Below are 27,933 nucleotides of genomic sequence, written 5' to 3'. Positions count from 1 at the left end.
CGCTGCTTCCCCTGCGCTTCCCGAGGGAATGGTGGGGTGGGAATGGGATTGAGGGAGGTACAGGGCGGGGGGGGGGAGGTTGTGGCTAAACTGGGAGCCCCCCCGACTGCTGGCAGGGCCCGGAATGGCAATATCCAGGCCCTGGTGGCATTGCGGGTCCCTCGGCCGTGCCAGGCCACGGGGACATCCTTGGGGGCATCCTTGGGGGCATCCTTGGGGGCATCCTTGGGGACATCCTTGGGGACAGCCGGGTGCGGGATGTGACGGGGACAGGACGGGGCCGTTCTCCCCCTCCCAGCCCGGAGCGGGGCCAGCGAGGGGCGAGGCCGGAGGGATCCAGGGTTGTGTCCATCCCTCCAGGGTTGTGTCCATCCCCCGCAAAGGATGGGTCCATCCCTCCCAGGGTTGCGTCCATCCCTCCCGGGGACCTGTCCATCCCTCCCAAGGGATCTGTCCATCTTTCCAGGGATATTCCCGTCCTTCCCGGGGCTGTTCCCGTCCTTCCCGGGGCTGTTCCCGTCCTCCCCGGGGGTGTTCCCGTCCTTCCCGATTCCTGGGGCCCCCCCGCCCGGGCCGGGCTGAGGGAACGCTTAATTCGGGGCTTTATCCACAAACACTCCCGGGCTAAAAATATCCCGGCGGAGCGGGCGCGGCATTCCCGGCCCGGAGCTTCCTTGCCTTTTTTGACGGGATCGCAGCTGGGGCAGCGCCCGGGGCCCCCGGTCACTGTCACTTCTGGGAGCTGGCTCCCGGGGACACAGCCCCTGGGGACCCAGATCCGGGGGTCTCCAGCTCCTGGGAATTCCAGCTCCTTGGGGACCCATGGGAATGGATGAGGGACCAGGGCTGGCACCTCAGTGGCCGTGAGGTGAGTGCTGTCCCCGCGCTGGGGATGTCCCTGTCACCCTCTGCTGTCCCCCCTGCACTGGAGGAGATGCCGGAGAGTGGCATCAGAGGTGCCACCCCAGCTTGGAGAACAACTCCCAGGGAAAGCCCCTCCTTGTCCCCCCCCCAACCCTGCGGTGGCTTCACCGTCACCCCCTTGTCACCCCTCAAACTCGTGTGGCTTCACTGTCACCCCACGAAGCCACCGCAGGCAGAGTTTGTGTCCCCCCGTGGTGGCCCCCTGGGCCAGCAGGTGACACCACACAGGTGCCACGTGCCCACCCAGAGAGACCCCGGGACCCCCACTGGGATGTCCCAGCCAAACAGGGACAGGGACCCCTTGGGAAGGTCGGGGACCCCTTGGGAGGGTCGGGGACCCCTCGGAAGGTGGCGGGGGGGGAGTGCCCGGGCCATTCTCAGCCCCCGCTGGCAGCGCACGGAGCTTTTCCCGCGGCGGTGGCGGATGTGGGGCAACGTTTGAGGTTTGGGTTGTTGATTTTTTTTTAATTTCCTCTTCCCAGCTGATGAGTTTCCTCCCGCTCTGCTGACGACGGATGGGGGCCGGGCGCGGTGCCGGGGGGGCAGGAGGCCGCTGCCCGCGGACCCTGGCTGGACGTAGGGAGCTGCCCACCTGCCCCCGGTGCCGGTCAGTGCGGAGGGATTTGGGATTTTGGGATGGGGAGCTGCGGGGATGGAGGGAGGAAGGGGGGGAGTGGAGGGAGTTGGGGCCGTGGGGGTGACGGGGACACCGGGACAGGCGATTCCAGTGCCCGGAGCCGATGGGAAACCGAACAGGATGGGGAGAGGAGCGAGGAGCAGGTGGGATGAGGTGGGATGAGGGGGGATGAGGTGGGATGAGGTGGGATGAGGTGGGATGAGGGGGATGAGGGGAATGGGGCTGGGGGTGCTCTGGGACACGAGCCCTGCTGGGACCCCCACCCACATTCCCTGTGCCGGGCTCAGCTGAGGGGGCCGGCATGGGCACAGGGGGGGTCAGGGCATCTCCTGGATCCGGGCATCCCGAGGGGGTTCCCGGCCACGTGTCCCGGGGGATGGAGGTGGCCTCGATGAGGAGCTCCCCGAGGGCCCGCGGTGCCCCCAGGGTGGCACCAGAGGTGACGTCCCAGCCCTGGGCATCACGGGGGGGGGCCGGGCTGGTCCTGTCGGGGGCTTCGCCCCATCCCGGAGCCTTCCCGGGGGGAGGGGGGCCGGGAATGGAGCCCAGGGGACCCCTCACCCCCGTGACGGGGGTGCTGCGGGGTGGGCGAGGGGCGTCCCTTCCCCCCGGGGACGGCTGGACTGGGCCGGTCCCGTGTTCGGGTGATGCCTGGACTGGGACATTCCCGGAGGGAGACGGGCAGAGGGGAGGGCCGGGAGATCCGCATCCCCCGTCCCGCGTGGGGCAGCTCCACGCGCTTATCTCGGGCCCGCAGCTCTTCCGCCCCTCCGGCAGCTCCGGCCCCGTCCCACTCCGCCCCTCGGCGCCCGTTGGCACCCGGGAAAACGCCTGGGAGGGGGCAGAGCAGCCCTGGGATGTCCCGACCCCACTCTGGAATGCCGGGAGCCCACCCTGCGCCTGCCCGTGGAGCCCCTGGTGGGTCCCACCACCCCCTGGACCCCCCCCCCCCGCCCCCCTCACGTCCCTCCCGACCCCGCAGGGACCTCTCCAGCCCCCCCGGCCATGGAGGGACCCTCGGTGCTCGGCCCCTTCTCGTGGCAGAAACGCTGCGCGTGGGCCCAGCAGAGCCGGGGCTGGCGCAGCCCCGCGCCCGAGGGCGAGCAGGAGGAGGAGGAGGAGGAGGAGGAAGAGGAGCAGGAGGCGGCCGCTGTCCCCTGGGACATCCCGGAGCCTCCACCACACCTGGACGACGTTGTCCTCGAAGGTCAGGGACACCCCGGGGCGCGGGAGGGACCCCCGGGCTGGGTCCCCTCACGGGCGTTTGTGTCCCCCCAGGAGGCGCCTGCAGCAAGATCCAGACGTGGCTGCAGGACTGCGGGTGAGGGGGGACAGGCGGGGGTCACCCGCGAGTCACAACCCCGTTCCCAGGGGATTTGGGGCGGGGGGCGAGGGTCTGGCTTGGCCCTTCCTGGAGTTGCACATGGCGGCGGGGGGGGGGGTGGGACAGTGACTTGTGACCCCCACGTGTCACAGCCGGGGTCCCAGGGATGTCCCCAGGGCTGGGCTGGAATGGTGGCACCTTCCCCCTGCAGCGCCTCGGGGGTCTCCAGGATCTCAGAGGCGTCTGGGGTCCCTGGGATCGGGGATCTGCCGAGGAGACCCCTGTCCCCAGCAGCCCAAAATCGAGCACAGCCACCGTGTCCCTGGCTGTTCCCTGCGTGTCCCTGTCCCCAGCGCCCACCTCGCCATGCTCTGCTCTCCTGTCCTGCCTCTGCTCCCCCGGGATGGGCTCGGGGCTCGGGGTCAGGGGTCGTGACCGGGGCCGTGCTCTGGCGCAGGGCGACGGCGCTGGAGGAGCCGGGATTGCCGGGACCCTGCGGTACGTCAGCTTTGTCCCCTCGGTGTCCCCAAGGACCACCCAGCGGCGTGCGAGGTGCGGGGCGGTGGCCCGGGGGGTCCTCAGGGGTGTCCCAGAGTGTCCCCTCCCTCTGTCGCAGCGTGTGGCAGCAGCGGGACGAGCTTCGAGGACGACCTGACCCTGGGAGCTGAAGGTACCGGCCACTCCCGGGGGTCCCCGCGGTGTCACCGTCACCCCCCGAGGGGGCAGCGGGGCTGGGGACAGGCGGCAGCAGAGGCGGGGGACAGCCACCACCAGTTCCTCCAGGAGGGGTTCGGTGGGGCGGGGTTGTCCCCAAGCTCCCCGTCCCCCCGGGGCTGCGGCTGCGAAGAAAGAGGGGACAAGAGCGGGACGTGTCCCCAAACCGCTCCGGCTCACCCCCTGGTGTCCCCCCGCTCCCCTTTTCCAGCTCTTCTGCTCCCGGGGAGCCTCCAGGCCGCGGGCAGGTGAGGTTTGGGGTGCCGGGGGAGGCTGGCGGGGCGGGGGGCACGCTGTCCCCGTGCGTCCCCTCCAGTGTCCCCTCCCCGCGTAGGGCTCCGCGGGACGGGCGCCTCAGCCCGGGGCACAGCATGGCCTCCAGTGTCCCCTCCAGTGTCCCCTCCAGTGTCCCCTCCAGTGTCCCCTCCAGTGTCCCCTCCAGCCTCGCCACCAGCTCCAGGTATGGGCTGGCGGGGGCTCGGGTGGCCGCGTCGCCGCCGGTGTCACCCCGCGGGGCTGAGGCGGGGCTGTCCCCTCCCGCAGCCTGTCCGAGGTGCTGGCGTGGTGGCAGTCGGACGCCGAGGAGATCCTGCACAACCTGGGCTTCGTGGGGACCGACCCGGGGGTCGCGTCCCGTGTCCCCCCCCGCTTCTTCTCGGCCCCGTCCCGCGCCAGCGGCATCGACCTCGGGCTCTTCCTGCGGGCCCAAGTGCGGCGCCTGGAGATGGAGGACCCCTGCCTGCTGCTGGCCAGTGCGTGACACCGCTGTCCCCGGGGTCCCCGGCCCGCCAGCGGCCCCCCTGGGGGGATGGGAAACTCTCGCGTGCCTCAGTTTCCCCGGGCGGGAATTGGGGCATCACCCCTAGCCCCCCGAGCTGTGGGACCCACTAGCTGCTCCTACTGGGGGTGGGAAATCGCTTCCGTGCCTCAGTTTCCCCGTGCGGGAGCTGGGGGAACCCCCCCAGCCCCCCGAGCCCCCTGACCCCCCTCCCCACCCTGTCGCCCCCAGGTCGCTTCCAGCAGGTCCAGGCCCTGGCCGCCACCGCCGACGCTTTCTTCTGCCTCTACTCCTACGTGTCGCGGACCCCCCTGCAGCGCATTGGCCCCCCCCGGCCCGCCTGGCCCTATCGCGACATCCCCGACAGCCCCGAGCTCCGCGGGGCCCGGCCCGGCCCGGCCCCGCCCGGGGAGCGCCTGAAGCGCGCCGTGTCCTCGCTGTGCCTCTACACGGGGAGGGACGGGGACATCCCGCGGGGGTCCCGGGGGGCGACCCTCGGCCCCCGCAGCGCCCCGGGGACGGGGGGGCTTCGGAAGGACCCGGGCGGTGCCCCCGAGGGCTGGCGGAGGGACGGCGACGCGGGGACGGTGCAGCGGGGGCCGTCCCCGAGGCCAACCCCCGTGGGGACACCGGCGGGGCCGTGGGGAGCCCCGGAGCGGTCCTGGACCCACGGCCGGGCGGTTTGGGGGCCCGGGGGGGCTCCGTGCCCGGCGGGAGCAGCACAGAGGGGCACAAGGGACCCGCGGCCGGACGCCGCTGCCCCGTGGGACAATGTCACGGTGTCCCCCACGCTGGGTCCCCTGTCCCCGCACGCCAGCAGGGTGGGGGTCACCCCCGAGCCCCCGGTGGGGCTGGAACCGGAGGGCGACTCCGGTTTCGGCTCCTGGTGCCACCCGGGTGCCACCGCAGGGGCTGGAGGCCACCGGGCTGGGCTGCGAGGGGGTCCCCCGGGGCTGCAGCCCCCCGGGAGGGTCCCCTCGCCCCTCATCCCCCGAGGAGCGGCGGAGTCCTTCGAGCTGGAGGAGGTGAGGAGGAGGAGGAGGAGGAAGGGCCCCCCTGGCTGGCGCGGGGAAGGCGCTGGAGCGGGAAATGTCCCCGGAGCTTCCCAGGCTTTTAAGGTTTAAATGATTCAGAGCCTCGGGCGGAGCCGAGCCCGGGGGCAGCCGGGTCACCTCCCTCCCCCGCGGGCACAGGCACGCACAGGCCGGGCCGGGGCACGCGTGGGGACACGAGGGACACGTGGAGGCGGTGACACAGCTTTGTCGCGATAGCGGGGACGCGCTCAGCCCCCCACCGACCCCCCCGCAGGTGCTGAGCGAGGAGGAGGAGGAGGATGGTGATGATGATGAGGAGGAGGATGATGATGATGATGCCGCCCCCGAGGAAGCCGCCTGGTCCCCCCATCCGTCCGTCAGGACCCGAAGGAGTGAGTTGGGGGGTTCCCCACCCTCCTGGGGGACAGCTGGTGTCCGGTGCCAACGTGTCCCCGCCGTGTCCCCGCCGTGTCCCCGCCGTGTCCCCCCGCTGCAGGCTCCATGTTCCACGGGCGGTCCGACAGCAGCGGCTTCGGGGAGGAGCCGGTCCCCGCCTCGGCACCCCCGGCCCGGCCCCGCGGCCCCGACTGGGTGACCTGAGGCCACCTCAGGGGGATGTGGGGCCTTGGCCGGGTTCCCACGGACGTTTTGGACACGCGTGTGGCACGTGTGCGCGTGTGTGGGTGTGTGTGTGGGTGCACGCGTGGGTGTTTGGCACAGAAAAACCTCTGGACTCAGGACTTTGCTCCATATTTTGTCCCCCCCTCGTCCCCCAGCCCTGTGGCTCGGGGCCTGCAGCGGGGACGTGTCCCCAGCCCTTGGGGATGTCACTTGCACTTTGGCCACGTTGGTAACACTATGGGGGGTGGGGACACAATAAAGTTCCCGAAGGGATGACGGCGGCTGTGTCCCTGCCTGGGGCTTCTGGAGGGGGTGGGATCCGACCCTGCCCAGGCCCCACCCTTGGGGGACGGGGAGGGGTCCCGCGTCACCCCAGGTGCGAGCTCCAGGATGCCAGGAAGGAGCCACCACAGTCCCTTTGTCCTCGGGCTGTCCCTGTCCCCGTCCCGGCCGCCCCCCGGGACTCTCCGGGTGCCAGAGTGGCACGGGCTGCAATTCCTGGGAAAGGGAAGTCCCGGTGGATCAACGGCCCCGGGGCTTCCCCATGGAGAGCAGCCAGGATGGGATGATCCGGGATTATCCCCGCGGCCCCTCCGGCACCGGCACCGGGGCTGGATCCCCAAACGCGGGGGGGGATGGTCCCACCCCACCGGGGCTGCTCCGGGATGGATCCGGCTGCTCCAGGATTCACCCCCATCCTGGGACCGTGTGGGACCCCAAACCTGGGTGCAGCTGGGACCCCCCAGTGCCATCCCCCTCCCCATTCCTATCCCATCCCCTGGCTCTGCCCGGCCCTGGCTCATCGCAGAAATAAACCCGGGATCTGCTGGCAGAGCCTGGATGGGGCTCTGGAAGCCTCTGGAAAAGCCTCAGTGGAGCAGAGCTGAGCTCAGGGACCAGCCCTGGTGGATGTCACCCACCCCTGGGACACCCGGGACCGGTCCCATCCCACTGGGAACCAGGCTGGGATGGGGGTGGGGTTGGAGACACGCTGGGACATCTTCATCCATCCAGGGAAAGGAGAGCAACAGCTCCAGCACATTTCATGGACACCTTGGAGCCTGTGGTGCTTTCCGGGAGGGTTTTAGGGGGATTTTGGGGCCATTTAGGATGAATTAATCCAGTGGGATGAGGAACCTCGGGGTAGTGGAGCAGCACAAAGAGGTTCCTCTTGCCATGAGGTGTTTCTGCCTCCCCACGAGGGCGTTTGGGGATTAACTCCCTGATCCAGGATTCCAATTCCCTCCTGGGGGCTCTGGCTCTGCCTCCCGGATCTGGTTGCCCCAAATCTCTGCCCGGGGCACAGCTGGGCTCTCCTCACCCTCCTCTTCCCATCGGGAATGAACGGGACGTTCTGAGCCACCAGGAACAGGGAGGAAGGTGGCACAAATCCTCCCTCGGGCGCTGGGATGATGGAAAACACCCAGGATTCATCCCTCGGCTCGGCAGCCAAGAGGAAGGATGCGGCCAAACCGTGGGAGCTGCTTCCCACGGGGAGCAGGAGCTGCTGGGGGGGCAGGGAAGGAGAGGGGGGAGCTGCCGGCAGAGCCCCGTGTCCTACATTTGGGGCTGGGTTTGATGCAGGGTCTGCTCCATCCCCACTGGCACCACATCCAGCCCCATCCATCGCCAGCCCCATCCACATCCGTCCCCTCGCCATCCCCCATCCCCATCCCCATTCCCATCCCATTCCTCAGCCCCATTCCCACCCCACATCCAGCCCCCACTCATCCCTGCAGGACCCGGAGCGTCTCCTGGGGCACATCCCTGAATTCCCCATGCCAGCCCTTGGAGCTGCTGTCAATCAATCATTCCCTAAAATTCCACCTAAACCTTTTCCCGGCGCTCCCGGTGCGGGCGCAGCCGAGCACATCCCGGGATTGCTGTCAGGCCACGCTCGGCTGCCCCGTCCCTGGAGACGGACACGGATCCACCCTCGGATGGGAATTGTTTGCCAAGCAGCTCCCGGGGAATGATTCATCCTGATTTTCCGTGGGTCAAGGCTCCCGGCTCTCCGTGCCGTGTCCTGGCCGTGTCCAGCCAGTGGTCACTCCTTGTCCTTGGCCTTGGAGCACCGGGCTGGGCTCAGCTCATCCCACTCAGCCCTGGAGAGGTTCCGAGCTCAACCCCATTCCAAAGGGGGAGCACGGGGATGCTCCTGCCCCATCCCAAAAGGGGACGGGGATGCTCTGCCCCAATTCCCGAGCGGAGCTGCGCTCCCGATGTGTTCCAGTGGGACAATTCCCATCATCTCCTCCCCAAATATTCCCACTCCCCACCAGAGCTGGGACTGGGGTGGCTTCACACCCTCCAACCCCCCTGTCCCTCCATGTCCCCAAATGTCCCTTCCCATCCGTTTTCCATCAAGTGCTGGGAGATCCAGTGCTGGAGAGCGTGGGGGCCTGGGAGGGCGTGTGGGGTGACCAGGGGTACACTGGGGGACTCTGGGGTGCACTGGGATGGTGTGGAGTGGGATCCAGGGAGCTTTGTTTGGGCTCTGGGGACTCAGGAATTGCTCCGGGGTGGGGCTGGGCTGTCCCGGGGGGGCTGCGGGGTTAATCCGGGCTAATCCTGCCCTGGCACGGGCACCTGCCCACACCTGGAAAATCCCACACGTGCCCAAGCCCTCCCTGAGTCCCTTCATAAGGGGCAGAGCCCGGTCCCGGCTCATCCCTGCGTTCTCCTGGTCGTGATCCGTGTCCGAAATCCGCCAGAATGATGAAGCTCTGGACCACGCTGCTGCTGGCCGGGCTCGTTGGCAGCCTGGCCACTGCCCGTGAGTGGGGGACACGGGGTGGCACCAGGGGGGGCACCGGGGTGGCACTGGGGGGGTCCCGGTGGGTGCAGGAGGGGGATCAGGGTGCCCGGGGTGTCCCCAGATGGGGCGCAGATTGTGAGGGAGTCCTGGGGGTCCCGACCCCTGCCCAGGTGGGCGATGCCACCTCTCCTCTTCCTCCCACAGGGCCTGTGGAGGAGGCGAGTCCAGGGGCTCCCGCGGCGCTGTTGAAACCCATCGCGGGCCTCCTGGGGGGCCTCCTGGGGCGGGAGGCTCTCGAAGCGAGCCCCATAGAGTCCGAGGATCCCGAAGAGAACCCCGCTGAGTCAGAGGATCCCGAAGAGAGCCCCGCTGAGTCAGAGGATCCCGAAGAAAGCCCCGCAGAGTCCGAGGATCCTGAAGCCAGTCCTGCTGAGTCCGAGGATCCCGAAGAGAGCCCCGCTGAGTCAGAGGATCCAGAAGAGAGCCCTGCAGAGTCCGAGGATCCCGAAGAGAACCCTGCTGAGTCCGAGGATCCCGAAGAGAGCCCCGCAGAGTCCGAGGATCCCAAAGAGAACCCTGCAGAGTCCGAGGATCCCGAAGAGAGCCCCGCTGAGTCTGAGGATCCCGAAGAGAGCCCTGCAGAGTCCGAGGATCCTGAAGCCAGTCCTGCTGAGTCCGAGGATCCCGAAGAGAGCCCCGCAGAGTCCGAGGATCCCGAAGCGAGTCCTGCTGAGTCTGAGGATCCTGAAGAGAACCCTGCAGAGTCCGAGGATCCGGAAGAGAACCCCGCTGAGTCCGAGGATCCAGAAGCCAGTCCTGCTGAGTCCGAGGATCCCGAAGAGAGCCCCGCAGAGTCCGAGGATCCCGAAGAGAGCCCCATAGAGTCCGAGGATCCTGAAGAGAACCCTGCTGAGTCAGAGGATCCAGAAGCGAGTCCTGCTGAGTCCGAGGATCCCGAAGAGAGCCCTGCAGAGTCCGAGGATCCAGAAGAGAGCCCCGCTGAGTCCGAGGATCCAGAAGAGAACCCCGCAGAGTCCGAGGATCCTGAAGAGAGCCCCGCTGAGTCAGAGGATCCTGAAGAGAACCCTGCTGAGTCCGAGGATCCAGAAGCCAGCCCTGCAGAGTCCGAGGATCCCGAAGAGAGCCCCGCTGAGTCCGAGGATCCAGAAGAGAACCCCGCAGAGTCCGAGGATCCCGAAGAGAACCCTGCAGAGTCCGAGGATCCCGAAGAGAGCCCTGCAGAGTCCGAGGATCCCGAAGAGAACCCTGCAGAGTCCGAGGATCCAGAAGCCAGTCCTGCTGAGTCCGAGGATCCTGAAGAGAACCCTGCTGAGTCCGAGGATCCAGAAGCCAGTCCTGCTGAGTCCGAGGATCCTGAAGAGAACCCTGCAGAGTCCGAGGATCCTGAAGCCAGCCCTGCAGAGTCTGAGGATCCCGAAGAGAGCCCCGCAGAGTCCGAGGATCCCGAAGAGAACCCTGCAGAGTCCGAGGATCCCGAAGAGAGCCCTGCTGAGTCCGAGGATCCCGAAGAGAGCCCCGCTGAGTCCGAGGATCCAGAAGCCAGTCCTGCTGAGTCCGAGGATCCTGAAGAGAACCCTGCTGAGTCCGAGGATCCAGAAGCGAGTCCTGCTGAGTCTGAGGATCCTGAAGAGAACCCTGCTGAGTCCGAGGATCCAGAAGCCAGTCCTGCTGAGTCCGAGGATCCCGAAGAGAGCCCCGCAGAGTCTGAGGATCCCGAAGCGGGCCCCGCAGAGTCCGAGGATCCCGAAGCCAGTGAGTTGGAATCAGAGGATTCCGAGGAGAATTCTGAGGAGTTGGAGGAGCTCAGCGTAGATCCGACCCTCCTCGTGGAACTGGCAACCAGACTGCAAGGTTTGGGAGCCCCCCCAAGCCTCCTGGACCCTTAATGGGAGGGCAGACCTTTGGGTTCTGTCTCTGTTCCGAGGTGGGGTTGGTGCTGCCATGTGAGGGCTCCCGAGGGTTGGGAACGATCCCATATCTCTGTCCCGGCTCCGAGGTGGGGGGAACGGGAGGGTTGGACCCCCCCCGAGGCACAGAGGGAGCTGGGAGAGGGGACGGTGGCACTGCAGGGGCATCACACGGGGGTCAGGACGTGCCGGGCATCAGTGCCAGCCACTGCTTTGGGTGGGTGGGGGACCCCGAGGAGGGGGTGAGGAGCCCTCGGGGTGCTGAAGGCCCCCGGTTTTGCCCTCACAGAGGCCGAGGCAACCCAGAAGAACGAGGGGCTCCTGGCTTTGGTCACGGATTTGCTGGACCGGCTGCTGAAGGCGCTGAGCACAAACATCATCGGGTGCGCACGGGGACTCGGGCAGTTGCCCCGAGGTCAGCGCCCCAAAACGGGTCCCGGCCCCTCCCGGCGGCTGAGGGGGGCTGGGGGCGGCTGGGGGCTCCCAGGGTGGGATGGGGAGTCTGGGCTGGGGCTCAGCTCCGCTGCGTTTTCTCTCTTCCAGGTGACCCGAGAGCACCGTGAGGGTTCCCCCAGGGCCGGGGGACGGATCCCGCTGCCCCGGCCGAGCTCCCGGCTCGTCCCGCGGCTCCCCCCGCTCCAGGAGCCTGCACCGCCCCTCCCCGCAGATCCCAAATAAAGCCGATCCCAAACGCAGCCCGTTGTGTCCTGCCGGCTCTTCCGGGGGCGAAAATGGGGCCGGGGGTTATCCTGGGGTCCAGCACAATGAACCGAGGCCCCCCGACCCCATCCTGGTGCCCGTGGGGGGTTTGGTGCCCGTTTTGGGGTCCCAGGGCCTCTTCAGCCGTGCCTTCAATCCTCAAACATCCCGGAGACCCCTCCAGCTGTGCCCAGCTGTGTCTCCGGGTCCTGCAAACGCCAAACCCCCAGACCCCAACCCGCAGCACTTCCCTGTCCCCAAACTCTCGCTCCCAGTTAGGATTTGGCTCCTGCCCCTCGTTAGTGGGGGTCGCTGTCTCCCGAGGCTCTTCCAGGGTGGGCAGGGACAGTTCGGGGTCCTCACGGGAGTCCCCAGCTCAGTGGCCCGGCTCGGGGTGTCCCGGAGCTCTGGGTGGGACACGGGGGTCCCTGGGTGGCCGGGGGGTGCCCCGGGACAGCCTAGTCCCCTCTGCCACATCCAGCATCTCCTGTCCTTGTCCCTTTCCCGTCTCTCCTCACTGCGGGGGTGACCGCCAGCCCTGGGGGGGGGGGTCCTTGGGGACCCAGACGGTCGCTGGGGACCACCCTGGCGATGTCCCTGGTGCCATCGCTGGTCCCATCCCCCCATCCATGGATGTCCTGTGGGGGCCGAGGTGTTGGATTGGCAGCTCTGATACCCCCCGGCTCTGCCAGAGCCCTGCCCGGGGGGGGCGGGGGGCTGCGGTTTCCATGGCGACGGCGATGATGTGGCAGCTCCGTGGGAAGCGGGAGATCTTCGCAGGGCCGGAGGAGGGGGGGGGTAGAAGCTCCGCGTCTTCTCGGAGCCGTGGGACGCTCCCCAGGGACCCGGCCCCGTCCGGGATCAGCCCTGTCCCGGTTCCGTGAGGTCCTTGGGGTTGGTCCCCCCCAAACCCCACATGGGCCCAGGGCACGTGGCGGAACTGGTACCCACTGGTTTCCAGTTCAGGAGCCCAGTAAGGGACGTCTCGCGGCTCTGTTTCCACTCCCTCGTCACCCCCCAACTCAGCTCTCCAGGGGCGGGGGGACACCCGAAATTAGTGATTTTCCCCTCCATGAATTCCCCCTAGGAACAAACCCAGCCCCTCCTGGTGCAGGGAAATGCCTCATCCCGGTGTGAAGAGCTGCCTCATCCTCCTCCTCCTCGCTGGCTGACATCTCACCGCGCCTCCTCCCACCGCTGCCGGGCAGCTTTTCCCCAAAAGCAGCGTTTTTTGGGCCGTTTTTCCCCAGGGGAAGGCGCGTGGTGCCAGCTCGAGGAGCTCTGGGATGCAGAGTCCCGCTGGGAGCCGGCCCAGGGATGCGGAGGGGGCGGAAAAATGAATTCGGTGCGAGCTCCCAGCGCAGGTGAGAGAATTCACAGTTTCACAAAAATCAGCTTTTCCGGCTGGCTTTTTTTTTTCCCCAGGAAAAGGCTCCCGGTGAGCAGAGCCGGGCTCGGCGCTGCCGCAGAGTGGGATGTCCCCGGGGATGTGACACAAGTCGTTCCCGACAGCTCCTCCCGCTGTCATTGTCCCTCGAGGGGGAATCGAGCGTGATCAGCGATGGATTTGGGGCTGCAGCGGGGCTGGGATCGCGCTCCGGCTGCCGGGGCCCTCCCGGGTGGGGCCACCCGGCTTGAAAATGTCACCCGCGGCCACCTGGGGTGCGGGGCCGGGCGTGACGCTGTCCCCAAATCGCGGAAATTGACCTCAAATAAAGGACGGAGCAGAAAAATGAAGCGGGGACGTTCAGGGACCCCAGAGAGTTTTGGGATCAGCAGCTCCCGGGTGGCGACATCCAGGTGACATCCAGCTGGACATGCCGGTGACGTCACCAGCTCCCAGGTGGTGACATCATCCAGGTGACCTCCTGCAGGCTCCCGGCTGGATGTCCCCGCCCGGGAGCGGTGGCCCCAAAAGGCAGTGACGTCCCCAGTAAGCGGAGTGGGGGGCATTGGGGGCACTGAGGCTGGGGTCCAGCATCCATCCCACACCTCCGAGGCCAGAGAAGGTTTTTCCTGGCTCTGAAGGCCGGGGTGGGGATGGGGATGGGGATGGGGGCGGTCCTGGGGGCAGCTCGCAGGGGTCCCTCAGAAGGAGCAGGGACAAGGAGCACCCCGGAGTGTCCGCTCCTGCCCCAGACCCCTCGGGAGCACCCCCAGGGCAGTCGGGATGCGGATCCTGGAGCCGGCCCAGCCGGAGCCTCAGCCAGATCCAAGGAGCCGGCTCAGAGCAGCGGCCCTTGGAGGACCCGATCTTAATTAATTTTGGTTCATCGAGTAATTAACGGATTCGCCCGTGAAGGCTCGGGAAATCCTGGTTCCCTGCACGGAGCTGCTCCTCCTGCGCCGGGAGCCGCGGCTCTCCCGGGATGCTCTGCCCTGACCCTGCAAACGCCCCCCAACCCCCCCCAGCATCCCGGTGTCCGCGGAGGGGCCGGGGCCCCTCACCCCGAGGGGTTTTTCCCTGGAGCTGGCGCGGATCCCCGCTCCCTCCGGGAATGCCGGCGCGGCTCCAAGGCCTGGGTCGGGGCCAGGCTGGCCCAGGTGCCGCCGCGGGCCCCGGGGGACATCCGGGCCCGTTCCGGGGGGGCTCGGCAGCCCCGGCTGCGGAGCCGCGGGACAGGGGCGGCAGCTGGGCGAGGACGCTGCCAAACGGGCAAAGCCGTGCCCGCAGCTCAACATCTGGGGCCCGCGGTCGCCGTCCAGCCAGCAGTGCCCCCGCCTGTGCCAAGGCCGCCTCCTCCTCCTCCTCCTCCTGCGGCAGGGCCCGGCCGGGGGCGGCGCGGCTGGGGAGGAACCTTTTCCACGCTCTGGGAATGTCGGGACAGGCGCCGGGAGCCCCCAGGCCGGGAGGAACCGGTGCCAAGAGCGGGGGACCCCCCCTGCCGGGATCCCACGGGGTCCCGCTGTGACCCCACGGGGGTGTCTGTGGGGGGGTGAGGGGTGGCCGTGGTCCCACAGAGCAGCGGGGGTCCCTGGGGTGTGCCTGTCGCAGGCCTGTGACCCCAGGGCTGTGCGGTGCCCCCTGTCCTGGGACCCCAAATCCTCCCAGCCCCCCCCCCCCCCCCAGGCAGTGCCGAACCCCAAATCCTGACTCTCCAAATCCCCCCAGCAGTGCCGGACCCCAACCCCACACGGCGGAGGCCGCCCAGATCCTCTCGAGCCCTCCCGCCCGGGGATCCCACCCTGGACAAGTCCCGGCTCCCCCCAAATCCTCGCTGCCGCCGGGATGGGGGCCCTGGGGACGCGACGGGGGGGGCTCGGCTGCTGAGGGCTCTCGCCAGCAGAGGTCAGCTCCGGCCCGGGCCTGCGGGAGCCGCGGGCGGGCGGCTCCGGGCGCGATTCCATGGGCGACTCCCGGTCAGATTCCATGGGATTCCATGGGGGATTCCATGGGCGACTCCCGGTCAGATTCCATGGGATTCCGTGGGCGATTCCATGGGCGACTCCCGGTCAGATATCATGGGATTCCATGGGGGAATCTATGGGCGACTCCCGGTCAGATTCCGTGGGATTCCATGGGGGATTCCATGGGCGACTCCCGGTCAGATTCCATGGGGGATTCCATGGGCGATTCCCGGTCAGATTCCATGGGATTCCGTGGGGGATTCCATGGGTGATTCCATGGGCGATTCCGTGTCAGATTCCATGTGATTCCATGGGCGATTCCATGTGCAATTCCATGGGTGATTCCATGGGTGATTCCCAGTCAGGTTCCATGTGATTCTATGGGCAATTCCATGGGTGATTCCATGGGTGATTCCATGGGTGATTCCACGTGCGATTCCCGGTCAGATTCCGTGCGATTCCATGTGCAATTCCATGTGCAATTCCAGGTCTGATTCCATGTGCACTGCTGCCTCCCTTCGGGGGGAGTGACACAAGGGACCCCAGCCCACCCGGGACCCCAGCCCACCCAGGACCCCCACCACGAGTCGCGTTCCCGGCAGGAAAAATCCTTCTTGGGGGGAGGTTCGTGGGGATTTGCCAGCAGGAAAAGCCCCTCTCGGGGGGTTCCGAGGGGATCCCAGCAGGAAAAGCCCCTCTCGGGGGGTTCCGAGGGGATCCCAGCAGGAAAAGCCCCTCCCGGGGGGTTCCGGGGGGATCCCAGCAGGAAAAGCACCTCTCGAGGGGGTTCCGGGGGGATCCCAGCAGGAAAAGCCCCTCTCGGGGGGTTCTGGGGGATCCCAGCAGGAAAAGCCCCTCTCGGGGGTTCTGGGGGGATCCCAGCAGGAAAAGCCCCTCTCGAGGGGGTTCCTGCCCCACGAGGTTCTTTCCCTGGCCCTTTCTGGGGGGTGCACCCCCCTCCCCCCCCGCCCCCCCCGCTCCTTCCCAGCTCTGGCACTTGGGAAACTGGGGCGGGAAAATGGGGAAGGGGAACCTGAGGAAAGGGGAAATTGAGGAAGGGGAAACTGAGGCAGGAGCCGTGCGAGAGGCTCAGCCCCGCACATCTCAGGTGACCCCCACTCCGTGGCCCGCACCCGGGGGTTTTTGGGGGCACAGGAGCGTCCCCAGTTCCTGTCATGTCCCTTCTCCAGTACCAGCAGCCGTCAGGGTGGGGAAATTCCCCCCGGAGCCTCCGGGACCCCGAGGTTGGATCACCCGGGGGGTTTGGAGACCCCAGAACAGCCGAGGGGGACCCCGGGGACAGCGTCCCTTTGTCCCCGCCCCCGCGGCACCTCTGGCCGGTGCCACCATCGCTCAAAGTGACAAACACGGGTCAGCGAGCGCTGGCCGCAGCCCCCCGCCCCGCCCCCCTCCCCCCCCAACCCCGGGGCCCCCCAGCCCCTCGTTTCTCCCTAATTGCATTCCCCAGTGTTATGCAAATGAGGCGGCCCGGGCGCAGCTGCCGGGATTAAATTAGACCCCGTTAATACGCGGTAATTGCGCTTCCGCACGGGCCCAGGAATTCCAGCCGGGCCGCAGGGGCGGGAAGCGCCTTTCCCAATATTTACTCTGGAAATTGCCCTCCCTTCCAGGCCGCGGCCCCGCCGGGGGGATGAGGGACACCGGGGCGGGGGGGGACACGGGGGCAGGGCTGGGATGAGCTTCCCTTGTTCTCATCAGCCCCAAATTCGGCTCAATCTGCGGCTTTGGGAGCGCCTGGGGGGTGGCTTCATCCCCTTTTCCAGGTGGAGCATCCTTGAGGTGGAACATCCCGGGGTGGAGCTGCATCCGCGTGAGGCATCATCCAGGTGGAGCATCCCAAATTTCGCTCCTTTTGGCCAGTCCTGGAGCCTTCGGGAGGACTCCACGTCCTCCTAAATCCTGGTGGAATTGTCCTTGTCCTCCGCGGCTGAGGAGGAAGAGGATGACGATGATGATGATTTCAGGGGGGGCTTCCTGAAAGGGTCACGTTGTGGGGGCTATTTCGGGAGTGACCATCAGCTCAGGACCTGCCACACCTTCCCTGGGGGTCACTGCCCGCCCCTGGGGGTCTGCGCTGCCCAGAGCCCCCCGGCAGAGAGGGACGCTGGGGCTGGGAGTGTCACCAGTGCCAGGGGATGGGGAGCGGGGAGGGATGCGGGGTGGCGAGAGGATGGGATGGGGGGGTCCCAGGGGATGAGGGAAGGGGACGAGGGAGGGGAACATCTTTGCCGAGCGTTCCCGGGGGGGGCCGCGGCCGCCGTAACCCCAACAGATGCGGGGCCCCCGCACAATGGGATCAGCGGCGGCACGTGGCCGGCGCAGACAATGCCCTGCACCCCCCGGGGGTCCCGCGGCCCCGGGGGAGCCCGGGCCGTGTCCCCCCTTCCCCGGGGCGCCCACCGGCCCCTTTGTGCGGGTGCCGGGACCTGTTGGAGCCATCTGTCAGGGGGGGCCCGCAACAGGCAGATTTATCGGCCGCAATCTGTTCGTGCCGCCCGGCCCGCGCGCCGGGAAGGGAGCCACGGAGCCGCCTAATGAATTAATTAGTATTCCCCGTAATCCCGGGCTGCCGGGGCCGCGATTCCGAGCGCTCCGAGGCCGCGGGGAAGGGTCCCGCGCGGGGACGCGGGGATTTGGGGAGCAGCGGATGGATGGGGGAGGTCAGGGAGGTGAATTTTGGGGTGTCACGGCTGTCCCCCCCCTTTCAGTCCGGCTGCTGCAGAGGGGCGCAACTCCTGCCCCAAGCTGGGGGACCCCCAGGTCCGAGCGCTTCCCCAGTCCTCAGGCCAAGTTAAACGACCCAGGACCCCCGAAATTTCGGGGAGGGTCTTTTTTCCGCCCCCCGCTCTCCCTTCTCGGGGGCTGCCGAGCCTCCAGGTCCATTCCCCCGCCTGTCCCCAGCTCGGCCGGGCCCCTTCTGGCTCTGCCGAGCGATAATTACTCCCCTTCGCTCTCTCATTACAGCCGGGAGGGGGCCGCAGCCCCCGCGCCCACCCCCAGCACCCGGGTGGGAGCCGGTGTCACCCTCGGTGTCACCAGGGCAGTGCCCAGCAAGGGGGGGCGGCGGGTGGGGACACCCCCAGGCCTGTGGCACTGGCGGCACCGTCACATCGCGTCTTGGGGGATGGGGACCCCCAGGGGCTCCCCCCGAGGAGGGGGCTGAGTGCCGGGGGCTGTCCTGGGGCTGGGCAAACTGAGGGGACTCATGCGGGGGTGCCCGTCCGGGGGGGGTTCATCCATAGGGGTCCATCCAGAGATTCCCGAGGGTCCCCCCGCCCCGCCGGTCCCCAATCCCGGGACGCTCGGGCGCTGCCGTCGGGGTCCCGGTGGGGCCGCGGGAGGAGCCGGGCCCGGTCACTCCCCCCGTGGGAGGAGCCACGCGGGACCCGCGGCCGGGCAGGAGCCGCGGGCAGCGCGGAGCTCTCAAAACCGCCCGAGCGCGGAGCCGCCGGTGCCCGCTGCGCTCCCGGTGCCCGCTGCGCTCCCGGTGCCCGCTGCGCTCCCGGTGCCGCTCGGCGGGAGCTGCCCGCGCCCCCGGGGCTGGCCCCGCCATGTCCCCGGGCAAGTGACACAAGTGACAGCGGGGACTCGCTGCGGTGCCCAGGTAAGGGCGGACCGGGACCCCCGGGGGTGCTCCCGACGGGGCTCCGCGGCCGCTCGGTGGTCCCGGTTCCTCCGGGATGGAGCGGGGGGCTCTGCCCCGGCGGCGGAGCGGCGGGACCCCGGCCCGGGGAGGGGCTGAGCCGCCGGGGGTGCGGGGAGAGGGGCGGGATGGGGCCACAGCCGCTCCCGCCGGTCCCCGTTGGGGACGGAGCCGCGGTCCCGGGGCCGGGCGGGGACACCGCGAGGGTGCGGTGACCCCCGGGCACGGCGGGGCCGGGGTCTCGCTGGGCATGGAGGTGGTGAAGGAGGCGACTTCCTCAGGCAATTCCCTCTTTGTGTAAATTCTTTCCCTTTTTTTTTTTTTTTTTTTTTTGCTTTTAATCAATATTCTGCAGAAAGAAAGCAAAATCCCCTTAAAAATTCCAACGGGACTTCCAGAGAGAAAACTTTCCCTGGAAATGCCGGGCAGGGCAGGGGCGCGGGGCTCCCCTCGAGAAGGGAGCCCCAAACCCGGGGATTTCCTCCCGGGATGGATCCTGGTCCCCGGGAGCAGCGAGGGGAGGGAGGGCCCCCGAGGACGGGGGGAAAAGGAACCCCCGGCTGCAGTCGGGGGGGGGGTGGCGGTTTTGGGGCAGATCTGCAGCGTTTTGGGGCTGATCTCAGCGGGGCCATCCTCTCATCCCACCAGAGGGACTCGGGACCAGCCGGACCCATCCCCCCACCCCAAAAACGATCCTCCCCCCCACCCACCCTATTTCCCAGCCTCCGCCAGACCCCCGGTGCTCCGCCAGGAGTTAATTGGGGCTGCGTGGTCCTTTGGGGATACGACAGCAATTAACACCCTAATCCAGCCCGGGAGCCCCATCACGCATATTAAAAGTGGGATTTTCCGCGTGGGATGGTCGGGAAAGGGGAGCCGCGGCTCGGGCAGCACTTCCAGCAAAGCTGCTTAGGGGCTAAAGCTTTATGGAATGAGTCAGGGACGGTGATGGGATTTGGGGGGGCTGATTAATGGGGACCCGGGGCTGCTCCCGGCGCTGCCACCGAGGGGAACGGAGGCTCAGGGAAGGAAATTCTCAGACCGGGAATTCCCAGCCCCCTGTTGTCACCCCCAATGTGACAGTCCGGGTGGAGGGCGCGAGGAAGGGATTCAGGAGTGGGAATAACCCCGAAATGGGATGGTTGGAAGCCCTGGGGAAGGAGGTGCTGGAGCCCAGGGAGAGGCATCAGCGGCTCCCAGATGAAATCCAGTGGAAATTGAGGGGGAAATAGCGGAGAAAGGGAATCCGTGGGTGCCAGGAGCTGCTGCTGTGCCTGGAGGGAGATTTTCCCAACGTTTTGAGGACTCTCCCTCTGGAACCCGTTCCCATGTCCCTGTCCCTCCCTTGCAGAGCTCGGGGATGCCCCAGAGCTGCACCAAGCCCTCGGACATGGCCGAGCTCGTGAGCAGCCAGGGCTGGATGGACGAAATGCCGGGAGCCAAGGCCGAGCTGAAGGAGGGGGACACCAGGACAGGTCCCTTCGGGCTGGGGCCGGCCCTGACCGAGGAGCGCGACAGCGTGGAGGAGGAGGAGGAGGAGGAGGAGGAGGAAGACGGGGAGAAGCCGAAGAGGAGGGGCCCGAAGAAGAAGAAGATGACCAAGGCCAGGCTGGAGCGGTTCCGAGCGCGGCGGGTCAAGGCCAACGCCCGGGAGCGCACGCGGATGCACGGCCTGAACGACGCCCTGGACAACCTGCGCAGGGTCATGCCCTGCTACTCCAAAACCCAGAAGCTCTCCAAGATCGAGACGCTGCGGCTGGCCAGGAACTACATCTGGGCCCTGTCCGAGGTGCTGGAGACGGGGCAGACGCCCGAGGGGAAGAGCTTCGTGGAGATGCTGTGCAAGGGGCTGTCCCAGCCCACCAGTAACCTGGTGGCCGGCTGCCTGCAGCTGGGCCCGCAGCCGCTCTTCCTGGAGAAGCACGAGGAGAAGGCCCCGGCCTGCGAGTCGGCCCTGGCTGGCCACTCCTTCGGCTACCAGGGGCTGCCCAGCCCCCCCTACGGCTCCATGGAGTCTCACCTGCTGCACCTGAAGCCGCCGGCCTTCAAGAGCCTGGTGGACGCTTCCTTCGGGAGCCACCCCTCTGACTGCTCCACGCCCCCCTACGAGGGGCCCCTGACACCGCCCCTGAGCATCAGCGGGAACTTCTCCCTGAAGCAGGACGGGTCCCCGGACCTGGATAAATCCTACCCCTTCATGGCCCACTACCCCTCGGTCAGCCTGGCCGGAGCCCACGGACACGGCTCCCACTTCCAGAGCTCCGTGCCCCGCTACGAGATCCCGCTGGATGTGAGCTACGAGTCCTTTCCACCTCAGGTGGCCGGGCCCCAGCTCGGTGCCATCTTCAACGAGTAGCGGGGCTGGACAGGGGTTTGGGGCAGGGAGAAGTCGGGGGTGGAGCTGTTCCCAGGACGGACACAGCCGGAGCGAGGGGGGTGAGGGACCCCGAGCATCTCTGCAGGACGTGGCCCTGGAGGTGGCCGGTGCCACCCCGCTGCTGTCCCAGCTGTCCCCAGGAGCCACGTGAACCTTTCTGAACTCTGAGCGGTCGCTGCCGCGTCCCCCAGAGATACTCCCGAAGGTGCTTCCCCTCCAGGATGTCCATCCTGACACTGGATCCAGCCCCATCCAGCCCTTGGAACATCCATGGCTGAGGCGGCTCCTCTCCCTCCCTGCTCGGTGCAGTGGGGTGGGGACACATCCCTGTCCCTGTCAGCTCCTCCTGCCCCTCGGGGTGACCGGTGTCCCTTCCCCGTGCTCCAGTGGGGTCATGGATTTCCCAATCCAGCCGTGGCCGGGTGGGAATGAGCTGGACACTTGTGGGAAACCAAAATGGGAGATTGCCCACCCAACGGAGCTTCCCACCCCAGGGAGAACCTTCTCCTGCTGCCATCATGGATGGAGGGACCGTGGCCAGGGATGGAGGGTCAGCACCCAGGGATGGAAGGACAATGTCCAGGGATGGAGGGACAATGTCCAGGGATGGAGGGGCAGCGTCCAGGGACAGTGGTCCATCATCCAGGGTCAGTGGTCCATTACCCAAGGATGGTGGCCCATCATCCATGGACATCCCAGTCCCTTATCCCAGGTCACCAGGTCCAGCCAGGCCCTGACCACCCCTGTGGCCATCCCTCCACTGCTCCCCTCCCTCTACCCGACCCCTCCTGAGCCCTCCTTGTGCCCCCCAGCCCCACGGGATTTTCCGCACACAGACCTGGAAACCTCGGACGGGATCCCGCTGATCCTTCCCAGAATCCCGATTGGAAAAGGAGCCACTGATCCCCTCTCCCGTTTGGGGCCTCTCCTCCTCTCGGTTCGTAGCGTTCCCTGCCCTGCTCCGAGTCCTGAGCGCCAACAAAAGCCTGTCTTAATTCCCCGCTTTATTTATTAATTACTGTGTGTGAGGGGTCCTAATTTATTTCCTCTCGTTTTCCACGGAAACCTGGGATGTGCCGAACGTTTTTCCCCCGCCGTCTTCCAGGCCCGTCGTGGGAATTCCCTTCGTGGAGACGTTGTGGTTTTTGCCGTGCTGGTGCTCCAGGGTTATTTATTAGCCATTATTTATTTAATTTATTTCCCTCCCCTCCCTCACCACCTGATTGTTTTTTCTGGTGATAAACCCCGGTATTTCCACATTTAATGCCAAACTCGTTTTTAACGGCCATTCCATGGATTTGGGAGGCGGATCCTGCCGGCAGCTCCCAACTCCTCCACACATTTTGAGACGAGCAATAACTTTTAAATGCTATGCAACGATTTTTTTGGTTTTGTTTTTCAAAGAAAAGCCAGGCAACTATTTTTGATGTCCCCGTTGGCCAAATCTCCCTGGTTTTGTATAAAGTTGGGAATTTGGAGATGATTTGAGGTCCCTGCCCAGCCCCCGGGTCCTGGGGCTTCTTCCCTTTTGTACTGAAAATGTTTTATCCTTTTGTAAAGAGAGCAGATTTGGGGTTTTTAGCTCGAATAAAGTCGTGGTCTTGTTTCAAGCAGCTTTGCCCCTGGGCTGTTGTCTCCTTTTTTTGGGGGGGGCTGAGGTGAGGGTCGGGGGCTGCCAGAGGATCCCTGACCTTGGAGCAGGGCTCTGTGGAGTGCTGGGGGAATTCGGGGTACCAGGAACGGGGGCAGAGCAGAGCCCTGAGGGCACTGGGGGGAATTGGGGTGGCAGGAAATGGGGCACAGCACAGCCCTGGGGTCACAGGACAGATTTGGGCTACCAGGAGCTGGGGTGCAGGGCAGCCCTGGGGATACCGGCGGGTGTGGGGAGCTGGGATGTGCCCCAACTGCTGCATGCAGGGACCCGGGGACACGTCCACGCAGGGGACACGGCCGTCCTGACTTCACCCCACCTCCTCCCCCGCAGCACCCCCGGGTCCCTCCGTCCCTCCGCAGCTGCTCCCCGACCCCTCGGCAGCGTCTGGCGGCCGTGGGGGCGCGTCCCCCCCGCGTCCCCTCGCGCGGGGACCCCGCTCCACGCGTCCCGCCCCGCTGTCCCCCGGCCCCGCGCCGGCTGTGCCGGAGCCCGGGGGAGCCGCCGCCGCTCGGCCCCGCAAGCTGCGCCCGGCTCGGGCTGAGGGCGGGGGGCTCTCCGGGGGCCCCCGCAGCTGCAGTCGGGCCGGGGGGGCCCTGCGGGGCCGCTCCGAGCGAGAACGGGGCCGGGCACGGGGAGCACGGGGGGCACGGGGAGTACGGGCCAGGCAGGGGCTGGCGGGGAGCGGGGGGGACTTCGTGTGTCCCCCCAAAAAAGAGGGGAGCGGCGGATTTAGGGACAGGGCGAGGATGGGGATGCGCCGACCTGGGATGGAGCTGCCTGGATTGGATTTGGGCGGGGTGGGTCTCACCCTGCCCCGCTCCGGGGGAGGTGCGGGGACCCTTCCCGGCACGGACACAGGACACATCAAGGTGTCACCCACCCGGGTGTGCACAGAGGGACACGGACACCGGGCTGTGACACAGACACGGGGCTGTGACAGCGCTGCGAGGGCCCACTCGCACCCACAGCTCCGTGCCGGGTGCCCCCCACGCCCCCCCGCACCCCCGCGGTGGCAGCGGGACCCCCCCAGCGACGCCCCGGGAGCCCTGGGCTGAGGACAGCGGCCGCTGCCCGCCGGGGCCGAGGGTCCAGCTGTGCCCCCGGCCCCCCCGGCCCCTCTCCCGCTGGCCGGTGGCCAAGCCCAGCTCGGTGCCAGCTCCCCCGGGCGCGTGTGCGCCCGACAGCCGGGGCAGCGCCCTTCCAGCAGCCCCAGCCCGTGCCAGCAGGGCAGGAGCCGTGCCAGGCCGCCACTGCGAGGGCACAGCTGGCCCCCGGCTCGCGTGGGGAGGGGGGACGCAGCACCCGGGGGTGTGGGTGCCCCCCGTGTCCCCGCAGGACACCAGGACGGGGGGGTTGGCACTGCTGAGGAGCTGAGAACGGGCGCACTCGCTGCACCCAGCCTGAGGGCCCTGGGGAGGGTCCCTCGTCCCCTCTGGGGGTCCCTGAACACCCCACAGCCCCCCAGCTCCTCCCAGGGGTCCCACAGGTGGGGCGACACGGGGCAGGCGGGGTCGGGGGGCTGGGAAGGGCTCCCAGAGCGGCTTCCCCTCCCATCCCACCTGCGGAACTCCCGTGGGGGCCGTTGGGGTGTCCAGCCCTGGCCAAAGGCCGTGGAGGGGACTCCCTGTCCCACCCCCCCGGGGCAGCCCCGTTTGGGAGCCGCCCCCGGCCCCGGGGGTCACGGCTCAGGGTCGCCCTGGTTTCCCCGGCGGGGTGGGGGTGCCCAGGGCTGGATAATTGCTAAGTCCCCCGCAAGCCCGGCTTTCAGAGCTGTAATTCTGATATTTGTCTGTAATCTGATAACACCGCCGGCCATGAGCCCCTAATGTGCCCGGCTCGGGAAACCACGCGGATTTTCCCACTAAGCCGGGATATCGGGCTGCGGGGTCTTCACTTAATCGTCTTTTCCCCCGTGGGGACAGCAGATTTTGGCAACGAACTTTTCCTGCTGCTCAGAGGGGGGAGAGGAGCCACAGTGGTGCCGGGAGGATGGAGGCGGTGGCACCGCTGGTGACACCAGGGAACCGGGATGTGCCAGGAGGGGAACGGGGGTTAAACGGGGTCGTGCAAGGCCATGACCCCCAGGTGCAAACCCCCGTCACTGCCACCTCAGCGGCCCTCAGGAGCAGCTTCTTCTCTCCCTCAACCTGAGCAGTTGATCCTGGATGTGGCTGTGAGGGTGGGGGGTTTCTGTGTGGGGTGTCCCATTCCTGCAGCATCTTCTATCCATAATCCATCCATAATCCATCCATCCATCCATCCATCCATCCATCCATCCATCCATCCATCCATCCATCCATCCATCCATCCCAGAGCCATCCCTCATCCACCCCCCGCAGGCTGCAGTCCCCAGCCAGGGTGGGAATTGTGTCCTGCAATGTCACCAAGGGCTGGGAACACGAACTGTCCCCAAATCCAGCAGGGCTAGGATGGGATCGGGGCTGTTCCCATCCCGGCGGCAGCACTGGGAGATCCCCGGAGCCCTGGGAGATCCCTGGAGCCCTCCCTGGCATCTGGGAGACACCAGGAATTCCATCCAGCCCCTTCCCTGGCTGGGACGTGGGAGATGGCAGCTGCCAATGCAAACCCTCACAAAACCCCGGGGTTTGGTTATTTTTTTTCTGTTCTAATACAAGTTCAGGAAGCTCCCGGCTTAATCCGCACCAGATAAACCAACAGCGCAGAGATTTGGAGTTATTGACGAAGTCTCTGCTCGGGCGAGATTAGAGCTCGGCTTAACGATGTTGCAGGAGGGTTTGGGGACGGTTTAATCAGAATTTGTACAGGAATAATCCCATCTTTAAACTCGTCCCCGAGCCAATCCCTCCCAAGTTGTAATCAGGCGGGAGCCTCTCGGATGAAGAGGCCTCGGGGGTGTTTCCAGCCCAAATGAGTCGGGGGGAGCTCGCGCTGGCAGAGAGGAGATTCAGATGGGATACTGGGGAGAAATTCCTCCCTGGGAGGGTGGGGAGGCCCTGGCACAGGGTGCCCAGAGGAGCTGAGGCTGCCCCTGGATCCCTGGAAGTGTCCGAGGCCAGGCCGGACATTGGGGCTTGGAGCAGCCTGGGATAGTGGAGGTGACCCTGTGACCCTGCCCATGGCAGGGGTGGCCCTGGATGTTCTTTAAGGTCCCTCCCAGCCCAAACCATTCCAGCATTCCCAGATTCGAGCATCCCAAGGCTCGATGATTCCCACGGAATCCCTGCACAAACCCCATAAATCAAAACTAATCCGTGAAGCGAAACCAGCACCGAGACCCGGCTCCGCGATTTCCCCCAACCCCTCCACGAGCTCCTCTCCCGTGCCTCAGTTTCCCCCCGGGAATCACCGGAGCCTCGCCCGGCTCCAGCGCCCGGCGGGGACGCGGCGGCTTTTGTGGCTCGGCGGCGCTTTCAGGGAGCACAAAGGGGCCCCGGCGGCACAGATGGAGCCTTTCAGAGGGGACCCGGGCTCCTTTCGCCGTCTGCCGCCGGGCGCTGCCTCCCGCCGCAATCCCCCTTAATTGAATCCACACTTTCATAGCTCATTACCCCCCTGATGGATTGGATTAGCGGGGGCTGCGCCCGCCGGCCCCGCCGGGGAACAGTTGGCTGCTCCTCGCTGCTCGGCGTCCCCGCGGGCGGCGGCACGAGGGTGCCAGGGGGCCCCGCGGGCTCCCGGCCACGAGCGGCAGCGCGGGGGCAACGGACGCGACCCCGGCTTGGGTCCCCAACGGCCCGGGCCAGCTGCGGGCCAGCGGCGCCGGCACCGCCTCGGCATCCCTGGATTGACCGGGACGAGTCCCAGGGACCTGGATGTGCCCCCACTGTGCCACGGCCGGGGTGGGTGCAGTGCCCACGCCGCGCTCCTCCCCGTGTCCCCACCTGGGTGCTGGGGGGTGTGGGACCCCTCAGAGGATGCGCTGTGGGGTGTCAGAGCCCTTGAGGAGCAAAGTTTGGGGTGCTGGATCTCCCGGAGCAAGAAATTTGGGGTGCTGGGACCCCCCAGGCGACCCACCGGGGGTCTGGTTTCGCGGCTGTTGGATCCTAGGAACGACCCCTGGAACGGGAGGGGCGCGGCAGCAGCTCCAGACCGGGGGATCAGCGCCCTCCCCCTGCCCTCCGGGGGGCTCTCGGCAGCCCAAGGAGGGGGCTCTGCCTCCCCCCGCCCCAAAACGCGGGCAGGACCCCGGCAGGAGCCGCCCCCTCCCTGTCCCCGTGTCCATATGGGACCAACGGCCGCCGCTCCCTCATTAACCCCTGCTCCGGGGGGACCCCCGGCCCAGCTGCCAGCGATGCTCCGGGGGTCTCGGGGGGAGCTCTGCTCTGCTCTCCCCCTCCCCTTCCATCCCCGGGATAAATCCCTGTTAAAAAGGAAGATTTGCCATCCCAAAAACCCGGCTGGGTCCTACCCCGGCCGCGGCGGGGCCCGACCCCTGCCCGCTGCACCCCTGGGCTGGGGGGATGCTCCAGGGGCTCCCCCCCTGCTCACGAACCCCCCCGCGCACATCAGGGTTGGGTGTTTTGGGGTCGTTTCTCCCTTAATTTGGTGCTCAGGGCTGGGGCGGAGGGTCCTGAGACCCCTCGAGGGTTCCCAAACGCAGGACAAGACCCTCCCCATCCATGCTGTCTTTGGGGACGGGGCAGAGCGTGGTGCTCATTATTGGGGTCATTTCTGCCTCCCTGGCAGCCCTGAGCCCCCCGCCGGGATTTTTTCGGGATCGGCCCAGCGGTGCCGCTCCGGGGCTGGATCCAGCGGAGATCCCGTCCCGCCGCTCCCGCCCGCCGCGGCTGAGGAGCGCCGGGGGCATAAATGGTTTAGCAAATCCCCCTCCGCATCCTCATCCTCTTAGGCCGAGGTGGAGCCGGGCGCTCCCGGAGCAGATGTGGCCGGAGCCCCATCGGGGCAGTTACGGCCGGATCGGTTACGGGAGGGATTAGGGAGGCTCCGCGCCGCGTCCCGGTCCCCGGGGCCGCTCGGATTAGGGTCTAAAGCCGCGGGCTTTGCCTGGCGGGGGCTCAGCTGGAGCCCGAACCCTCCGCATCCTCACTGCGCGCAGCGCTAATGGAGCTGCCGGGGAAACGCTGCCCGGCCTGCGCCGGGAGAAATCCCGCAGGGATCTCTCAGGGAGCCGTTTCCAAGGGGGACAACGAGGCGGGACCCAGCGGAGCAGCTGCGGCAGGGACGGGAGGGTGACAGAGCGGCTCCTCCGCCCGGGACCCCGAGTATTCCGCACGCCTCCTAAAAACAGGGGGAAGGGGTCTCTCCTGTTTCTCTGGGATCTCTCCGGGATCTCCCCTGGCCCTGGGCGGGGGGATGATCCCGGGATTCCACGGCCAGCCGCTCCTTCCTCCTTCTCTCCCAGCTCCCTGTGCTCAGCAGAGCGCGGGAAAAAGGGGGAAAGAAGGGGAAAAACGGGGAAACACGGGGAAAAAAACCCAATAAAACACGTGAAAAACGGGGGAAAACGGGAAAAAACCACCCCGTGTGCGCT

The 27,933-nt window shown here is 67.2% G+C and overlaps 3 protein-coding genes across 5 annotated transcripts; all 3 read left to right on the top strand.

The window, feature by feature from the left end:
• Window positions 1–230: 230 nt before the first annotated feature.
• On the top strand, window positions 231–6,278 carry TESPA1 (thymocyte expressed, positive selection associated 1). Of its 3 annotated transcripts, XM_068997755.1 has the most exons (12): window positions 231–868; window positions 1,407–1,531; window positions 2,544–2,768; window positions 2,840–2,882; window positions 3,343–3,383; window positions 3,502–3,555; window positions 3,811–3,847; window positions 3,934–4,059; window positions 4,143–4,351; window positions 4,609–5,402; window positions 5,686–5,803; window positions 5,908–6,278. In XM_068997755.1, exons 3-12 carry the CDS (start codon window positions 2,567–2,569, stop codon window positions 6,009–6,011), a joined length of 1,728 nt encoding a protein of 575 aa, XP_068853856.1. In that variant the 5' UTR covers window positions 231–868; window positions 1,407–1,531; window positions 2,544–2,566; the 3' UTR covers window positions 6,012–6,278. The 3 variants fall into 3 exon arrangements, with proteins under 3 accessions (XP_068853856.1, XP_068853855.1, XP_068853857.1); XM_068997754.1 differs by having other exon boundaries at window positions 5,686–6,278; XM_068997756.1 differs by lacking the exon at window positions 3,934–4,059 and having other exon boundaries at window positions 5,686–6,278.
• A 2,469-nt stretch (window positions 6,279–8,747) lies between these two features.
• On the top strand, window positions 8,748–11,265 carry LOC138099907 (skin secretory protein xP2-like). Its single transcript, XM_068997504.1, has 4 exons — window positions 8,748–8,808; window positions 8,995–10,662; window positions 11,008–11,101; window positions 11,262–11,265. The coding sequence occupies exons 1-4, from the start codon at window positions 8,748–8,750 to the stop codon at window positions 11,263–11,265; spliced, it is 1,827 nt and encodes a 608-aa protein (XP_068853605.1).
• Window positions 11,266–19,789: 8,524 nt separating this feature from the next.
• On the top strand, window positions 19,790–20,785 carry NEUROD4 (neuronal differentiation 4). The gene has a single exon (XM_068997712.1). The coding sequence runs from the start codon at window positions 19,790–19,792 to the stop codon at window positions 20,783–20,785; it is 996 nt and encodes a 331-aa protein (XP_068853813.1).
• Window positions 20,786–27,933: the final 7,148 nt, after the last annotated feature.

The sequence above is a fragment of the Aphelocoma coerulescens genome, chromosome 29 (assembly GCF_041296385.1).
Source record: "Aphelocoma coerulescens isolate FSJ_1873_10779 chromosome 29, UR_Acoe_1.0, whole genome shotgun sequence".
NCBI lineage: Eukaryota > Metazoa > Chordata > Aves > Passeriformes > Corvidae > Aphelocoma > Aphelocoma coerulescens.
This window is presented reverse-complemented; position numbering and strand designations above follow the sequence as displayed.